The 14,847-nt window shown below is 39.8% G+C and overlaps 1 protein-coding gene across 1 annotated transcript in view; it reads left to right on the forward strand.

Moving 5' to 3' along the window:
* Window positions 1-10,737, forward strand: part of LOC122651644 (exosome complex component RRP41-like) — a 28,771-nt gene extending 18,034 nt beyond the window's left edge. The window contains exons 8-10 of the mRNA XM_043845126.1: window positions 3,365-3,370; window positions 7,957-7,962; window positions 10,725-10,737. Of these exons, the coding sequence (XP_043701061.1) occupies window positions 3,365-3,370; window positions 7,957-7,962; window positions 10,725-10,727 (15 nt within the window). The 3' untranslated portion in view covers window positions 10,728-10,737. The remainder of the gene's footprint in view (window positions 1-3,364; window positions 3,371-7,956; window positions 7,963-10,724) is intronic.
* Window positions 10,738-14,847: the final 4,110 nt, after the last annotated feature.

A 14,847-nucleotide genomic window follows, 5' to 3' on the forward strand; every position in this document is an offset into this window, starting at 1 on the left:
GTTCTACGTTGAGGGCTCCACAAGGTGAGGTTCCAAGCCTCCAGCCAAGCTTTTCCATTCTCCTTCCTCCTTTTCTCCTTCCTTCTTTTCCTCTCCTTCTTCTTCTTTCTCTTCTTTCCCTTCTTCCCACGTTTTTTGTTGGAGGAGAAGTAATAAAAAATGAATGCTTCTCCCCCCTTTTGTCCTATTTATAGTAAGTGACTTGGGCCATTTAAGTCAAATGGGTCATGAGAGCTAAATGGGTCGACCCACTAGTTTTAAATAGAAAAGAACCCAATAAAGGATGGGTCCATTTGGTTGGGTAAGAAATAGAATAAAACCCATTCTTGGGTCAAATAAACTTAAATGGGCCACTGAAGTTAAATGGGCCACTCAGGTTAAATGGGTCACCAAGATTGGATGGGTCATTAAGCCAAATGGGTTATTTAAGCCAAATGGGTTATTTTAAGTTAAACGGATCAACCCATTAGTTCTAAATATAAAATAAGATTATTAAAGAATGGAGTCCACATGATATGGGGCCACAAGTCCTTCACACACTTCTTAAGGTAAGTGGGATCCACAAATAAAATATCTCCTACTCAACTAAAATAACCCGGGAGGTCTAAACCTTGACCTGCACTTCGAGGACATCAAGGAAAAAGGATAAATAAATAAGACAAAGGGGCTACATCTTATATCACAACTACCATGGTGCGTCACCTATGACCCCAAATAGTTTTCTTCACAGGCAAACCCGTACTGTGGTCAATAATTTTGTAGCTAGGTTTGACCACCAGTGAAAATAGCTCACCAGCATATATGATAGTGGTAACCACACGTCACGAGAAAAAAATAATAATTAATCATACTCCCAGGGTACGGGTATAACATCCTCCCCACCTTACAAGAAATTTCGTCCCCAAAATTTAAGGCAGCTAGGGTCTCAAGTGATAAGGGCTGTTGGATAACAACATCCCAAGTCACCCACATCTTAAACTAAGTCAAAGGTCGAGTCAAGATGAGGCAGTGCCTACATGGCACAGCAAGTCAGATATCATAATTCTTTTCCTTTATAGGGTCACATTACCATAAGAAATGTGGTTCACAATAACCCAAGAAAAACAGGGTTCCAACTACTAAGTTAAGTCTCAAGGAACAGAGGTTGCCTAGATCTTCCAGATCAGGTGATACCACGCTGTCCTTCACTACTCTGGTCATTCTTGGGTTACAAGATTTAACCTGTCCAGTCTCTAACATAGGGTTCATATGTGTAATACTTTCACTTCAGGTTATCTCATTACCTAACCCAACTCTAGAATGATTTGGAATATTGATGAAATCTCCTATTGGCCACTCCCAGTACAGAGGGAACGCATTTGGTGATCCATTACTCCATTCATATCTATTATTGGAGGAGGTTTTGCTACATCCTTCAGTTTCTGCTTTCACAAGCTGTAAACCTACTACACAGTTATCCCATAGGGAAGAATCCACATCAGTCCTCTTTTGAGAACCAATAACCTTCATAGTTTTGGTTCAAGTCAACTCTTCAAGCAGGTCTCAATAATTTAACCTACTTGGTCAGGGCTCCAACTAGTTACACAACAAGGTCGAGGTAAGGTCATACTTGTAGTACCATAAATAACATTGGTTGTCGGCCTTTAGGGCAGCATCGGATGCAAACAGGGTTGTAGGCAGGGTCTTGCATCCGCCCTTACATTCGATCATGGCATGTCACAAATTTTAAAGGTGTTCTTTAACCCAATTTGTCCCACTTGGATCTTTAGTCCCACTTGGATCTTTAAGTCCCAAGGATAAGGGAAGGGTATCCTAGGATCCACTAGTGCCTGGCTATATCATTAAATTCATTGGGCTTAGAGAATTCAAGCGCTTGAACTCTCAAAGGTCACGTTCTAGGGTTTTGAGTAATGAAACCCAAACTCCTAGTCCCACAAGTCCAAGGTTCTATGGGATATCTATATATATTTATATATTTTATTTTCACACCAATACATACATATAAATTCAATGATTACATTCACATCCCTATGGACATATCTGTCATCTAGATCAATCCACAAGAACAAGAAGTTCTCAGGTACGGTTCGCTAAGTCCTTTTTAAAAAGTCAAATCACGGTGTAGGACTTTCTCTATGAGTCTAAATAAGGCTTGGATCAACCAAGTAAAGTTCAAATAGAGTTGTTACTAGCTTGAGGTGTTATGAGTGACTTCCAAATACACGTGACCTTTATGGCTCACTCAAAGATACCAGCCCAAACCAGCCTATTACTTTCTTTTCTTAATATCTATCTACAGGTCTAGACTCTATGCACCCCATTAAGGGTCTCTACCCGTATAGGTTTAGGTTTCCTTATCCATAAGGTTCGGGTCTTTAAATTCACAGAGTCTAAGGTCTTCATCCTCAAGGGTAACTCTTCTCCTTTTATGTAAAAGGGGAGTCACAGTGGTCACCAATGTTTGTAGTTCTTATTAGCTGGCCCAGTTGGGTACCAATCCTAACCCCTTTCAATTTTAAGGTATTAACTAGACTTAAGTGGTCCACACAAATGGGTCACACGACAGGGGTGTCCGATCTAGGTCATAGGCACATAATCATCACATATAGGTGTGGTCAAAAGGTCGCCAAAATCTGGGCTCAAAACCCTAAAAGAAATCGGGCGGACTCACGAGCGGTGTCAGTACTCTGGGTCCGTTCGTGGCTCCTCCGCGAAAATAAGGAGAGCGGACTAACGGCCAAATGTGGAATGCGAATCCGTTCGTTCGTCCAGTCTCAGAAGTCTCAAAGGCCTAGAGGGTTTAAGTCAAATGGATCTATGGATGGACATATGAGTGTGGATCCGTTCGTTGATCCGCACAGTTTTAAAATGATAATTTTAAGTTTTGTGCGGAGTGGATTCACGAGCAGAGTCACGATAAATGGATCTGTTCATTTGCCCGTTCGCAAAATTCTAACAAACAGAGCCGCGAGTTTTAAAACTCACTTTTGGCTCCAAAGAGAGGGACATAACCGCAGGGGAAAAAGGCTCTATAGGGACTTCCGTTTAAGCTTTCTTGCATTCCTTTGGGTGGTTTTCCTATAATCTCAAGTCCCAAGTTTAACTCTCACTTGTTCAAGGTATGGCTTTCTTCTCATTTCTACTTTCTCTTTTCTTGGATTTGGGATGAATCATCTCAAGTTGTGATCATGTCTTGATTTTGCTTGTAATCCTATGGCCATGTACACCAAATCCATGCCAAATCGATTGGGACTAGGGTTTTTGGGTGTAAATCAAGCCCTATTTGATCGATGGCACTAAGTTGTTGGATCCTTGTTTGATTATTGCATCTTTTATAAATTTTCAAGTCTTTGCAAGCATTTTAGAGATTGTTGCTATGTTTGTCATGTCTAGTTGAATTTTACTTGGGTTATGTCCAGGTTTTGGTTGTGGTAAAATCCTCAATTCATAATATTTTGGAAAAACTCTTCAAGTTCAAATTTAATTCTTTTGCATGCCATAAAATCTCATAGAAAATTATCACATTGTCTTATCTTCAAGCATATTCTCTTGTATACATGATTGTTGATAAAATCCTTGGAATCTTTCCTCTTTTCCTCAAATAAATAATTCTTGTCTCTTGTTTGGGTATTTTCATCCAATAACTTGCTTGTTTGGTATTGGTTGGGATGCAAGGTAGCCAAAATCACAGGTTGTTCACATTGATCTCATTATTCACATCCATGCACTAGGGATCTCATATGGATTTTACATGTTCATTGACCTTACTCATTTCTCTTCACTCCAAACATCTTCCTATGGTTATCATGTCTCATTTCCTTTATATGCTCTTGCCACAATACAGTTCTCATATCTTGTAGACATTTCACTTTTATAATTTTATTTGTCAAGCATAAAGCTTAAATTATCGGGGTAAGATAGGTCACAAGGGGGGTGAGGGAAACAACAGATGGAGGTAACAAACACCTAAAATAGGTTGGTTAAACCAAACAGGGCCAAAATCCTTTCTGGCTTGGGCGGTTTTATGCCTGGTTTTACTCAAATATGAAACCGCAGGTAAATCCTCCTGAGACTGAAACCAGAATAAACAACCTCGGCTAAGCGCAGATTTTCAGGTGGTTTTTACCTGGGCTGAAATCGTATGTAAAATCATTGGGCCTTTTTCTTTAAATTTAAAGTCTACGATTTAAGGGGTCATTTTTTCCTCTTTCAAAACACAACTCTAAAGCTCTGGAGAAATCCCAACCGTGAACGTACTTGCTCTCTCCTCACTTCTTGGTGGATTTTGGTGCTCCAAATCACTCATCAACAACACCCAATCACGTTTAGGTAAGATCTCCATCTATCCCATCAATTTCTCTCTCTTAGAGAAACCCCAAAATACGATTTCAGGTTCTGAAACTTAGGGTTTTTGTTTCCTTTTGCTCGGTAGGCTACTCACAACTTAATCTTAACCATTTTCTCACCATATACCTATACAAGGGCTTGAACACAATCTTGGCATCAAATCCAAAGATTTGGGTTAGATTTTTGGAAAACCCAAATCCTAGACCAAAATTTTTGTTGTCTTTTGCCATATTTGAATCTGTTTTGCTATGTAGGCTTAGTCTACACTATTTTGAGTTGTCACCAGCCATCATTACTTGTTTCTTAAGACTCAAACTTTCAACCACAAAATCTAGAAAATTTCTTTGAAGTTCAAGGCATGCTCTATGATTGAATAAACCCATTTCTTGCTTGAACCCACTGTTTTGTATGAAATATCATGTCCTAGGCATAATATGACCATGAATCTTCATTATTTATCATGTCATTCACATAATGGCCATGCCTTTCCTTTTTCCCCAACTTCTTAGATCACAATTGATAAAAATCATAATTTTCTAGCCTAAGAATCCTGCTGTAACTTAAATACCTTGGAAAAAGAATCAAAGGCTAGGTTTTAAACCTCATAACCTTACATTGATCATCTACTTAGGCCTTAGCATTCAATGTATTAATTTGCTATCTACTTGGCTCTTGGCTACAGGTTAAAACAATCAATGGCCCCAAGAACACGACGTGCACGCGTTGAACAAGTTGCACCAACTGTCCTAGATCTACTATAGTTTCAAAACATAGAGGACCAAGAGCTTTACCAAGACTACTTTCGCTTCAAAAATATAATGGAAGGGTGGGATGTAGTATTGACTGATCTCAAGGCTTTCAAAATGGAGCAGAGATTTGAGGAATTGAGGTGGATCAACATTCTCAATCTTCCTGAACCATACTACCCAAAACTCATCCGACATTTCTATGTAAATCTAGATACCGAGAACCTGGGTACACAAAATTATCGGGTTGTTTCATATGTCAAGGGGGTCCCTATAGCCTTCACAGTAGCACAGTTAGCGGGGATTCTTAATGTGTCTATTGGGAAAGCGAAGACCTATTGCTCGCCGGGAAAAAACCCCTATACCTTCATCAAGCGGGAGGTAGTGACATTCTGACGGCCATCAGGCAGCTGAACCTACGAGTGGTGGATGGCGTCAATGAGGTCGCGAAGCAACTCTCCGACCAGACTCGGTGCCTAGAGGGTATCGAGAGTGGGGTAGATGACATCAACACCTTTCTTAGTCATGGTGGTGGCAGTGGTGCAAATGACTATCCCAACTTTCTCCCAATAAATTGAAGTTATCTCGGATTAGTTCTTCTAGTTCTTGTCTTTAGATAGATATTTGTGGAGCTCTTTTATTTTTCCTTTAGTTTTTCCTTTTCTCTTTTTTTTTTTTTTTTTTTTTCCTTTTAGAATGGATGAAATCATGAATGTTGAAATGAGAAGGATATGGTTGCCTTCCAGGCAGATTTGGAATATTGGATATTTGTAATTAATCTTATGTATATCTCTATGTATTTGTTTAATTCTCTCTTGTTTAAATCATTGTTAATAATTGTGCTTGGTTATAATTGATTCATTATTGCTTATGAATTATACCATATAATTGCCTATTTATGACCTACTTAAGACTTAACCAAACAATTATACAGTTGTAGCTTAATAGCCTATGGTTCAAGTTCTAAGTTCCATGTTACCTATTATTTTCTAAGTCCTTGTTTCACCACAATCAGTCTTCTCCTATGTCTGCACACCATCATTTATGTTCTTGAAGATTTTTAGTTTAGAACCTAATTGTGGAGAGTAAATCAAGAGTCCGCGAGACTGTAGTCGTTGCAGAGCATCATTGTTCTGATACCACTCTGTCACGCCCTTATTCCAGACAAGGAATATAATACATTATAAGGGGTGATTAGGATGACGTGTTTCATCCTACTAAGCTGCCCGGATCACTGACACAGTGTCCCAACGCACAGTCATAACCAATAATAAAGTAATATAATATCAGAGTGCGAAAAGGGAATATTACATTCCAAAAGATCAATAGTTTTACGAAAGTGTATAAAATCAAATAGTTACAAGATGTTCAAAGGCTAAATGATAAATACTATAATTAATACATTTTCCATGACCATCTAATAGCTATCAACAAGGGTATAACAGTAAATATTTATACATGAACTTTAAGCCCTAAAATAATCAGAAAACGGACAAAGTCTCAACCATCAATATGCCATGTAGGCAACATCATTTCGAGGAGATCGATCACAGTGCTCCTCCGCTACCTGCATCATAGTCTAAAAGTGTGTACACGAGGGGGTTAGCTCCACTGAGCCAGTAGAGGATGGGGATGCTGTCACACCCTCATCCCAGACAAGGGATATAATATAATATAAAGGGTGACTAGAACGATGCGTATTATCCCATTAAGCTACCAAGATCACTGACACAGTGTCTCAACGCACAGTCATAACCAATATTAAAGCCATATAATATCAGAGTGCGGAAAGAAAATATTATATTCTAAAAGATCAATAGTTTTGCGGAAGCGTATAAAATCAAATAGTTATAAGAAGTTCAAAGGCTAAATGATAAATCCTATAATTAATATATTTCCCAAGACTATCTAATAATTATCAACAAGGGTATAACAGTAAATATTTATACATGGGCTTTAAGCCCTAAAATAATCAGAAAAGGGATTAAGTCCTAAGTATCCTCACGCCGTAGGCGCAATCGTCACAAGGACACCCGTCGTCATGTTCCTCAAACACAGCTTCTGGCTCCTCCGTACCTGCACCATGATCTAAAAAGTGTGTACACGAGGGGGTTAGCACCACTGAGCCAGTGAGGGGATGGGGATGCACAAACACATAATTCATATAGTCCAATAATGCATGCACATGTTAATTCTATTTTTCCACCTATCACACAACTAAGTCAGAGGTATATGCTACTGTGACAACTCGAGAAACACCAGGGGTTACTTAACTTATCGCCACAATGAACCTCAATTGTCACCAGGGAGCCTACGCCAGACAATGCCACCAAAACATCCCAGTGGTAAGCCCCGATAACCATTACTACCATGACTGACCTCTCCCACCTCCACAGAATCCAGAGTTCTGGTTACCCAACACCTAAACCCCTGTTGGTAAGGGTTGTAGCATAAGGGTGCAAAGTCCTAGCCGCAGATATACTACATGTAAGTCCTATCGTCCCGAGAGGTAATCCGGGCGCATCAACTTTACATCTGGTTTAGCACCCGGGTACCAGCATGGCACAGCGCATACAGTTCAATATGACATTCAATTAAATGTATTATATATGTATTCCAGGGTTTCGGCACCGGCATTCACCGACACTATAACCCAATAAAGAATGGAAAGCAACCACAACATCATCACATCAATCATTTAATAAAGTATGCAAAATGTACAATCATGCTTAATAAAATATACTAATAGCATGGTACATATGAAATTAATAATAATAGCAAGCCCAAACAAACCAAACCCACTCACTATATGTTAGGCCTTGAAGTTACAAGTTGTCACCGCGATTAAGTAACACATCACAAGATGGGAGTTTTAAACCTAGACAAAGAGTAAGAATAGGGTTAAATAAGTAAAAGAAAGGATCCCTAAAAGGTCTCTCTTAATTCTTTTAAGTATAAGATTTCAGAGACAGGGTGATTTTATGGGTGGTCTCGTGGCCAATTCCTGAAACCACAGGTAAATCCTGGAAAACTAGGGGCTCAGAACAGTCTCAGTTAAGTACGATTGCACAAGTGGTTTGTCTCAGAAAGTGAAACCGCACATAAATCCTAGTTTTTCAGGGGCCTTCTCAAGGAGGTAATTTCAGGGTGGTTTCTTGTAGGTCTTAAGCCACATGTAAAACCTCACACCTGTAGGTCCAAAATCCAAGGGACCTCCTTCCAAGGGTTCCATTTCCAAGTAGTTTAAAAGCATAGGAACACCAAGGAAGCTCCTTCCTATGCCCATTACAGTTCTAAGGCCTCATTAGGTCCATTCAATCTGAGGGATTCAAGAGGAAACCCAAGAAGAATCTAATCCAATGCACAATAGGGTAGAAACCCTAGATTTCTCAAAAGGAAAGAGATTGCTTAGGCTTAGAGCTTGTAATGGAGTGAAATAACTCCACCATAGCCTAGGCTTAGAGGTTCCATCGATTCCTTGGGTTCCAAGAGAACCCTAGGTCAAGTCTCTCCCATTTTCCCAAACCTTAAAACCCAAAATAGAGAAAGAGGTGTAGGATTTAATGGCTTACCTACCCCTAGAATAGGAGAGCTCCACGTTTATGGCTCCAAAAAGTGGGGTCTCAACCTCCAACCAAGCTTCTCCACCTTCCTCCTCCTTTTCTCCTTCCTCTTTCACTCATCTTTCTCTCCTCCACGATTTAGGTTAGATGGGAGAAGTAAAGAGAAATGAATGTTCTCTCCCCCTTTAGTCTTATTTATAGAAAATGGGCCTTGGGTCCTTTAAGTTAAATAGGTCAAGAGCTAAATGAGTCGACCCATGATTTTATTTGGGAATTAGGAATGGAATAACCCATCCTTGGGTCAAATAGAGTTAAATGGGCTCTTAAGTTAATGGGCCATATAAGTTAAATGGCCACTTGAGTCCAATGGGCCTCTTAAACTAAATGAGCCTGCCCACTGGTTATAATTAGGAAAGAGCCTAATTAAAAAATGGGTTCACATGATATGGCTTAAGCTCTTCACATGTTTCCTGAAGTAAGTGGGACCCTCCAATAAAATATTTCCTACACAAATAAAATAGCCCGGGCGGTTCAAACCTTGACCCGTCCTTCGAGGACATCGAAGGAAAGGATAAATAAATACATTAAGGGCTAGAACTTACTTCTCTAATTGTCATGGTTTGTCACCCATGACCCCGAATAGTTTCCTCCACAGGCAAACCCGTATTGTGGTCAATAATTTTGTAGTTGGGTTTGACCACCAGCGAGAACAGCTTACCAATATACATGGCAGCGGTAACTACAAGTCACAGGAAGGAAATAATAATTAATTATACTCCCAGGGTGTGGGTATAACATCCTCCCCATCTTACAAGAAATTTCATCTCCAAAATTTGAGGCAGGTAGGGTCTCAAGTGAGAAGGGCTGTTGGATAACAACATCCCAAGTCACCCACATCTTGAACTAAGTCAAAGGTCAGGTCAAGATGAGGCAGTGCCTACATGGCACAGTAAGTCAGGTTTCACAGTTCTTTTCTTTTATAGGGTCACATTACCATAAGAAATGTGGTTCACAATAACCCAAGGAAAATAGGGTTCCCACTACTAAGTTAAGTCTCAAGGAACAGAGATTGCCTAGATCTTCCAGATCAGGTGATTCCACTCTGTCCTTCACTACTCTGGTCATTCTTGGGTTAAGGATTTAACCTGTCCATGTCCCAACATAGGGTTTACATTCTGAACGCTTTCACATCTGGTTGTCTCATTACCTAACCCAACTTTAGAATGATTTAGAATATTGATGGAATCTCCTATTGTTCACTCCCAGTACGGAGGGAACGTATTTGGTGACCCATTACTCCATTCATATCTATTGTTGGAGAAGGTCTTGTTACATTCTTCAGTTTCAGCTTTCTCAACCTTTAAACCTATTATACAGTCATTCCACAGGGGAAAGTCCACATCAGTCCTCTTTCGAGAACCAACAACCTTTACTAGCTTTTGTCCAAGTCAATTCTTTAAGCAGGTCTCAATAATTTAACCTACCTGACTATTAAATTCATTATCCATTACCCTAAGGTTTGGTCAACCAAGGTCAGGGCTCCAACTAGTTACACAGTAAGGTCGAGGTAAGGTCATACTTGTAGTACCATAAATTACATAGGTTGTCGACCTTTAAGGCAGTATCAGATGCAAACACGGTTGTAGGCAGGGCCTTGCATCTGTCCATGCATTCGATCATGGTATGACACAAATTTTGAAGGTGTTCTTTAACCCAATTTGTCCCACTTGGATCTTTAAGTCCCAAGGACAAGGGAAGGGTGTCCTAGGATCCACTAGGGCCTGGTTATACAATTAAATTCATTGGGCTTAGAGAACTTAAGGGATTGAACTCTCAAAGGTCAAGTTCTAGGTTTTGAGTAATGAAACCCAAACTCCTAGTTACACAAGTCCAAGGTTCTATGGGATATGTATATATATTTATATATTTTATTTTCACACCAATACATTCGCATAAATTCAATAATTACATTCACATCCCTATGGACATACCTGTCATCTAGATCAATCCACAAGAACAAGAAGTTTTTGTTATACCCAATGGATCACTGAGAGGGGGGGTGAATCAGTGATGTTTAAAAGCATTCCCTCACGTGCCACTCTCATCAACAAATACCTAAAAGCAGAAACACAATTCATAAGGCACATAGAGAATTATGTGGTTCACCTGAAGGCTACATCCACAGTTCAATGACCACTCGAGCACCTACTCGAAAAGTGGCCTATATGTATAAGCACGATACAGAATAATTCCACTAGCATCCACCAGTGAGGAGCACCCACCCCTTACAAAACTTCAACACAGCAGCCACTATGTTTGGAGGTACAACCCCAAAGACACTAGTTACGCACCCACGTAACAGTGTTTATAGCCAATCACCAATAAACAAAGGTTTACAATGAAAACCCCTAATACATGATGTCTACCCAAGGCCTAAAGTAAACATACATGTAAGCATGTAAAAATCAGAATTTAAATAGACAATGTGGCACCCTCTCTGATTTCTATGTCTTCTCATAATCACCACACACACCTTATCAGGCAAGGTGCAACAACTCCATCTTCACCAATCAAAAACAAATAAGTATGGCAGCACCTTACAGGATATGATAACCAAACCTCCAAGAGACACCAATTCACAATCAGCAACAATATATCAAGTCATGGTAGCAACAGTACAGAACAGTGGCAACAGCAACAATCATATAGCCCTCTTTATAATTACTCTCAATAAACCAAAGAGGAACACCATGAAACCATGGCAGCAATATAATCGAACAATCTGAGATTACTCTTCTCAACGAGTCAAGATTTCAGTAAAACAATAGCAACACCATTGCACCATTCGATCATAATAGCAGCAATTAAAATCAACGCACAAAAGAATGTAATGGCAGCAACAACATTATCTTTTCTCAACGTGCACTTCTTGGATGACAGTAGCAATAATAGAAAATCCAAGGCTACCTCCTCTGTACTCAGATTCTAAACTCCCCTTGACCCAAGCACTCATCACTGTCTTCTCAAATATGGGCAGCAACAAGGCGCACTTGCTTTCAGAACAGCAACAAGGGCAGCACCTTCCTTCTGTCAAAGATGGTCGAGAATAGCCTCTTTAACTTCTGCAAACTGCACCTCCTTTCATTCAAATCTGGCCAGCAACAGTAGCTTGGAGATTATCAATATAGTCTGTAACACAGTAGCAGCATCTCTTTTCTTTCAAATCTGGATGGCAACAACCATAACTTTCAGATCTTCTTTCAGTTCTTTCACTTCACATACTCCCAAACGGCTGCTCTATTTCTCACTCTTTTCTTCACAATTCTCCTGCACACACAAAAAGAGTTTTTTATACAGCAGCCCCTCTTTTTATACAAACGAAGATAGGCAACACAGCTTCTGCGAGAGGAGAAAAGAACTTAAGAGTTTCCATTCTATGTGCAAACTTAGGCCGCAAGGTTATTCTAATTAGGAAACCTTGATTCAAAAGAATAAAATCCTTTCTCTAACTCTATCGGATCGGTAATAGAGAATAAGAGGAGTCCAAAAATATATTATATCCAATCCATGAGGGAGAGTTTCTAATTTCGTGGAACTTCTTGCCCATCATGCCAGCTGTCCAACTTCCCATATAAGAATTCTAAAAATTGCCCGAGACTCCTCCTAGAATAGCATGTACAGTCCATGTCTGCTACCTTCTCCTTTTTATTAATTTTTAAACCAACTCAATAGCTATGTAATTTGCTATCTATGCATAAGATGTATCTCCACCACTTGTTAAACTTATGTGCATGATGAATCCCTGAAGGGCATGTGGGAGCTTCCTTTTTTTATTTAATGATAATGCACTGCTGTTTTCCATCACCTTATACACTTCATCAGGGCACCATACGGCAGTAGCTATGTTTATATTCAACTAAAGTGCATGTGCTGCTGACATCACCATTCCACTTGAGCTATCATCAATCCACAAAAACAGAATTGGTTTGGTTCAACTAAGCCACTTAGAAATTAAACTAAGGAGCTGAAATTGAACCAATACACTTGGTCCTCAATTTAACTAGACCATTTAATCTACTAATTACAAATGACACTTGGCAATGTTGACACCAATTACAATACATGTGCTGCAAATATGTTGTTCAACACATAGATAACAAACTCCATCTTTGGAATTGGTGGCAACACATACAACTTCAAACATCACACATTGCCAAAACTCCCCCTAGCTGAGATAACATGAAGTTGCCTATCTCCCCCTTTGTCAACAATTTCAAAGAGAAGATTCATACCTTGGGAAATAGCTTCGTTGGGCTCCACCTTCACCAACAGAAGTGGAGGAGCAAAAAGGTCAAGCAATAAGCTCGAGCTCCCCCTCTCCCATGCGCCTAAGCGCCTCAATGCTGGGGAAGGATAACCACACCCAATTTCTGACAAAGATACTCAAAGGCATCCTTGGGTAATGGTTTGGTGAATATATTGGCAACTTGCTCCTTAGTAGGAACAAAATCTAACTGAACATCACTGTCAGTAACCTTCTCTCGTAGGAAATGATAACGAATGGAAATATGTTTCGTATGAGAATGTATGACAGGATTTTTTGAGATACTTATGGCACTTGTATTATCACAAAATATTGAAATGGGTCGTACTTGCTCAACACATAGATCCTTCAGCATCTGTAGCATCCATAAGATCTGTGTACAACATGATGTCGCAGCTATGTACTCTGCCTCTGCCGTTGATAGAGATACCGAGTCTTGCTTCTTACTATGCCACGCAACCAGACTGTTGCTTAAGTAGAAAGCTCCACCACTAGTACTCTTACGATCATCTACACTGCCTGTCCAATCTGCATCTGAGTATGTAGTAAGTGTGAAGTCACTCCCCCTGAGGTACCATAAACCATACTCCACGATCCCTCTGAGATATCAAAATATCCGTTTAACTGCTGCAACATGTGACTCCTTTGGATTGGCTTGATAGCGTGCAACCATGCATATAGCTTGCAAGATATCTGGTCGTGATGCAGTCAGGTACAATAAACTCCCGATCATGGATCTATACATTGTTTGATCAACTGGAGGTGACTAATCATCCTTGCTCAATTTGCATCCTGTTACCATAGGTGTACTCACCGGCTTACAATCTTCCATCATGAACTTCTTGAGTGTCTCTTTCACGTACTTGATTTGAGAAATGAATATGCCATCTTTCATCTGATGAATCTACAAACCAAGAAAATAAGATAACTCACCGATCATGGACATCTCGAACTCTATTTTCATTCTTTCTGCAAAGTCCTTACACAACTCCTCCATGTGGCCTCCAAAAATGATGTCGTCAACGTAGACTACCACAACTATCTGACTGTTGTTCTCGGACTTGATGTAGAGATTACTATCCTCGAATCCTTTCTTGAATCCCAACTGACATAGATAGGTATCCAAGTGTGAATACCATGCTCTCAGTGCTTGTTTTAGTCCATATAGTGCTTTCTTCAATCTACACACCATGGTAGGATCTTCACTCAGTTGGAATCCATCTGGCTGCTCTATATAGACTTCCTCCTCGAGCATCCCTTTCAAGAATGCTAACTTGACGTCCATCTGATAAACTCTGAAACCTCGATGCACTGCCAAAGCTAGGAATAATCTAATAGCCTCCATTCTTGCAACTGGAGCAAAGGTTTCTTCAAAATCAATGCCTTCTACCTGTGCATAGCTCTTGTATACCAATCTTGCCTTGTTTCTCACTACTTGGCCATCTTCATTTAGCTTGTTTCTGAAGACCCACTTTGTACCAATAATATTCTTATTAATTGGTCTTGGTACTAAAGTCCAAGTCTTATTCTTCTCTATTTGATCAAGCTCCTCTTCCATTGCTTTCACCCAACTTGTATCTTGTATTGCCTCTGCAAATGATTTGGGCTCTACAAGAGACAACATAGAGTAGGTGTTAGCAGTCTTCATCCTCCTGGTTTAAATGCCGACATTTGGGTCACCAATGATTTGCTACCTTGGATGATTCTTTTGCCATTTATTAGGGGTAACTATAGTGTCTTCTATCTGTTCTTCTAAGTCTTCATCTGCTGGTTCAACTGACTCAGATGTATTGTCCTCCTTGATTTCACTATCTTCAGGGTCATCAGTGAAATCCTTGAACATTGGTAGCTCCTTGGTGGGGTCTTT

This window comes from Telopea speciosissima, chromosome 2 (genome assembly GCF_018873765.1).
Source record: "Telopea speciosissima isolate NSW1024214 ecotype Mountain lineage chromosome 2, Tspe_v1, whole genome shotgun sequence".
In the NCBI taxonomy this organism is placed as follows: Eukaryota; Viridiplantae; Streptophyta; class Magnoliopsida; order Proteales; family Proteaceae; genus Telopea; species Telopea speciosissima.